Source organism: Tupaia chinensis, unplaced genomic scaffold (genome assembly GCF_000334495.1).
Source record: "Tupaia chinensis unplaced genomic scaffold, TupChi_1.0 Scaffold149964_1, whole genome shotgun sequence".
Lineage (NCBI taxonomy): Eukaryota > Metazoa > Chordata > Mammalia > Scandentia > Tupaiidae > Tupaia > Tupaia belangeri.
Genome location: NW_006209805.1, coordinates 257127 through 261772, shown reverse-complemented (window position 1 = coordinate 261772; position 4646 = coordinate 257127). Strand labels below are relative to the sequence as shown.

General features: G+C 62.7%; 1 protein-coding gene across 1 annotated transcript in view; it reads right to left on the bottom strand.

The window, feature by feature from the left end:
* FGF22 (fibroblast growth factor 22) overlaps positions 1-1910 on the bottom strand; it is an 8647-nt gene extending 6737 nt beyond the window's left edge. Inside the window, exon 1 of the mRNA XM_014585452.1 lies at positions 1731-1910. Coding sequence (XP_014440938.1) covers positions 1731-1910 — 180 coding nt within the window. The remainder of the gene's footprint in view (positions 1-1730) is intronic.
* Between the last annotated feature and the right edge of the window lie 2736 nt (positions 1911-4646).

The window sequence follows — 4646 nt, the reverse complement described above, 5'->3', positions numbered from 1 at the left end:
TTGCGGGGCGTGTCCGTGAGTCACCCGGCTGGCCACAGCCTGGGGCCTGGGGGCTGCGGGGGCGTGAGAGAGGCCGGCTACGGGGTGACCCCCAAGAGAAACGGAATGGAGAGGGTGGCAGAGACGTAGAAACAGGGGAGACAGAGAGACTGAGACAGTGAGAGCAGAGAGGTAGAGACAGGAAAACAAGAGAGACTGGACAGAGACAAGAGAGACAGAGATCCTGAGACCATTAGTGGCAGACACAAGGGAGACAGATTCAGAAATAGTTCCAGTGAGGGCCAGAGAGATGTAGAGACAGAGACAGGGAGAGACTGTGAGACAGAAATGGAGAGGCTTGGGGGTCGCAGCTAAGAAGAAAGGTTCACGCCCCTTGAGGGGGACACAACCCTGAGCTGCACACCAAGGCAACAGGGCAAGGTGGCCCCGTCTACACCCACAGCTGCTCCCAGCGTGGGAGCCACCAGCGAGGCAGCCGCCTGGTCCCCTCCTCGCCCACCCAAAGCCCCCATAGAATCAGAGCCAATTGGAGCCGAACAGGTGGGGGGGGAGACCGAGGCCCGGGGGCCCCCACAGGGCATACCCCAGATTCCAGCCCCGCCCCTGGCCCTGACCCAGCCCTGTGGCCACAGCTGCAGGTGGCACCTCTAAACAGCAGGGCGGAGGCATGGTGACCAGCCTGTCCTGACAGCAGCCAGTCCGGCCAGACACAGGATGCCTCCCTGGTGACAGGATCCCCAAGTCCTGGCCCAGGCAGGTTGGCAGAGGGCATGTCCGGTGCCCCGGTCTCCAGGCCCCACGGTGAAGTGGGGCAGGAGTGTCCCTCTTGGGGGGCCCCGCCAGCACAGCTTTGGCTCCCCCCGACCCCCCTGAAATGGGTCAGTGCAGGCGGGCAGGGAGAACGCCCAGGTCACGTGGACCGTGAACCCTCACCTCTGGCCGGCCAGAGACTGACGGACCAGGTGTGTCCACCCCCAGGGATCCCTGTGGGGCCCCGGCTTGGGGGTCGAGCTTACCCCTTAGTATCAGCCTCCCTGAGGTGCACTCACACCACCTTCACCCACCCAGGTGTGCAGGGGCCGGTCTAGTTCCAGGACACACATAACCTCACAGCAGCCCATACCCTCGCCCCCAGACCTGGCCCCTCGAGGGCCCCCCATCCCTGTGGGCCTGCAGGTCCTGGACGTGCCCCTCGGGTCCCCTCCCCTCCCTTCCCCGTGGGCCTGCGTGTCCTGGACGCCCCCCTGAGCCCCTGTCCCCGTGGGCCTGCATGTCCTGGATGCCCCCTGAGCCCCTGTCCCCGTGGTCCTGCGTGTCCTGGCCGCCCCCCCTGAGCCCCTGTCCCCCTGAGCCCCTGTCCCCGTGGGCCTGCGTGTCCTGGACACCCCCCTGAACCCCTGTCCCCGTGGGCCTGCGTGTCCTGGACACCCCCCTGAACCCCTGTCCCCGTGGGCCTGCGTGTCCTGGATGTCCCCCAAGCCCCTGTCCCCGTGGCCCATGAGCCCTAGATGTCTCACATAAATGGGGTCAAAACCGTAGCCTGTGTCCAGCTGTGCTCCCCGCACGGTGTGTCCGAGGTGTGTCCACGCTCTAGTCTGGCCGGGCCTCCTCCCTGTCCGTGGCCAAGGCGTGTGCCCGTGTGGACGGCACCATGGTGTTTGGCCACGGTACGAGCTGTCTGTACCATCCAGCTGCCGTCAGTGTGCTGGGAACGCCCGCGCAGGTCCCACCTTCAGGCGTACCCGGGAGGGGACTGCTGGGTGGCGTGGCAGCGCCAGGCTCAGCTCGTGCAGGGACTTCCCAGGGTCTTCCCAGGGCCTTCCCACCTCACCTGCCCCAGCAGAGGCAGCGTCCGAGCACCCTGCTGGAGCCCCTGCTGCCCCGCCGTTCTCTGGCTGAGCTCCTGCCATCATGGGGCCACAGCTGGGGCGTGTGGCCTTTTAGATTTCTTTTTTTTTTTTGGAGAGGTTTTTGCTATAGGGCACGTGCGCTCACCAGAAAGACAGAGAGAGACATAGAGATAGAAAGCGAGAAATCACCGCCCAGGGGGGATGGCCACACCGCAATCCCTTCTCCTCCATTCTCCTCTCAGAATCTTGGGCATGCAGTAACAGGCACTGGGCGTGAGTTTAAGCCACCGGGTCCGGGACTCAAACTGTGGTCAACTACATGGGAGTCCAGTGACATAGCCATTATGCCAAGTGCTGGCCCCACGTGCCTAGGGTTCTGACAGGATGGGGCAGTGCCGTGCGTGTGCAAACGTGCCTGGGATTGATGGGACAGGGCAGTTCCATGTGTGCATGCGTGCCCGGGGTCCTGCCGGGGCGGGGAAATAGAGCAGGGATGGCGACACGACCACGGCTCACTGAGGGGCTCTCTCTTTCTAGCTAAGGGGGGCAGCAGGTGGCACGGTGGTTGAGGGGCTGGACTCCCACATGGCTCGTTCCAGGTGAGAGCTCAAGGGGACAATCCCGTCAGAACCCCGGGCACGCATGCAGAGACATGACTGGGGTGTTTCGAGCCTGTGTGGCGGGGACTCAGACTGCAGCCGGCCCTGAGGGGTCTGCTCCCCTAACTGCTGCGCTCCTGGGCTGGCCCCCGGCGACCACGATGACATGTATCACTTTTGTTGGCTGTAAAGGAGGACTGACAAATGTTCTGGGCCAAATGACACACAGCAGAGTACTATGCAGCCATGAAAAGGAACCACCCCCTGAAGCCGGTCAGACACGATGGAGAGTTGAAGTAGCCGCAACCCAAACAAATCCATCCGTGTGACGTTCTAGGACATGCAGAGCGAGCACAATGCCTAGATGAGGTGCTGCCCTCGGGGGCTGGTGAGCTTCGTAGGCTGGGCTTGTTCTTTGGGACGCCCGATCACAGGTGTGCTCAGCTTGCAGTCACGCCCCGCGGTGTGACAGCCCCTGTGGGCAGTTCCACAACCCATGTTTTCTATACGTCCCTGCACACGCGTGCTTGTGCGGTCAGGTTCGGGGCGAGGCCAACACTGACTAGGACCAGGTCAGAGCAGCTAGACTCTCCCGAGATCAACGACATGAAGGCAGCCTGAGGATCCGGGAGTACTGCACACACCTTGTCCTGGACCACGGCTGGCCAGAGTTAAGCGAAGCCAAGGAAGAACTGCACATGGATGGCACTGCTGACTCACGGAACCCACACGTGGGCCCCCGGCCTCAGGGGCCATTCCCACTGCCGCTTCACCTGCCGGCAGACTGGCACGCATCTCTGGGAGGTAAGCCAGGCCACGGCCACCGTCCACGCTCATGTGGCGCCTTGAATCGGCTATTCCTGAGCCCCACACACCCTGCTCTGCGGTCCCGGAGATGCCCGGCCCCCGGCCCCCTTTGGCAGAGGCAGGTAAGACCTTCAGAGGGGATCTCTCTGGTGGTTGTAAGTCAACCACAGGGGGGCGGCAGCTGGCACAGGGGTCACGTCACGGGACTCCCACATGGCTGGCTACAGTTCGAATCCCAGACCTGGCGACTTGAAAATCACACTGGACATATGTGTGTACATGCCCAAGGTCCAAGGAGGAGAATGGAGGAGGGACTGTGGCATGGCCGTCCCTCCTGAGCGGTGATTTCTCGCTCTGTCTCCAGTGAGCACATGTGCCCTATAGCAAAAATCTCTCAAAAAGTCATTTCATTTTGGACCAGCAGATGGCGTAATGGTTACATCGCTGGACTCATGTAGTCGACGGGATTTCAAGTCCCGGGCCTGGCAGCTTAAAACTCACGCCAGGCATGTGTACATGCATGTCCAAAATCCTGAGAGGAGAATGGACAAGGGATTACAGCATGGCCATCCTCTTTGGGGGGTGATTTCTCACTTTACATTTCTCTCTGTCTCTCTGGCAAATGCAGGTGCCCTATTCCAAGTAATCTCTCTCAAATCTCTCTCTCAAGGTCCAGGCGAACCTTGGGGTGGACCAGCCCTCACAACTCTCTGAGCCGCCTTGCCATGGCCTGGACCCGGTCCTATTTTTCTAGCTTCGGTTTTAGGAGGAAGCATGCTGTCGGCACTGGGGGTAGAACGGAGGGCCTCATACCCCCACCACAGAGCTGTAAATACCCAGGACCCAGAGGGCACAGGGACCCTCGGACAGCCGGGCACGGGTGAGGACATCGCCGGGGTCTGGACAGTACTGAGCCCCAGAAAGTTGGCTCTCCTGAAGCACCGCTCCAGGGTCTGCGGTCATCAAACCGGAGGGCAAGCGGCCCAGGGACGGGGAAGAACTGAAGTCTCGGCTCACCCGACCAACGGCAGAGGCGCGAGGGGATGTCTCCAGGTCGATTCAGGCCCCCAGGCCAGCGAGGCGGTCCTGGAGTGAGTCGGGGCTGAGGTCACTCCCCTGGGGCAGGCTGGGAGGGCTGTGTTGTCGCATTCCCGGCGGGCGGCGTCACGGGCGGGCGTGGGCAGCTGCGTCTGGAATGCTGTCAGGGGGCGGCCGCGGAGTCCGCCCTTGCAGGGCACAGGTGCAGGCCTCCCTCGGCCGGCCCCGGAACCCCTGCTTCCTGTCCCAAAGAGAGGCCCAGCCTGCTCGCCATCCACCTGGTCCCGCCCCGGGGCCTCCGAGCACGAGCTCCCACACCTGCGTGGGCGCGGCGGCCTCGCGGTTTCGTCCA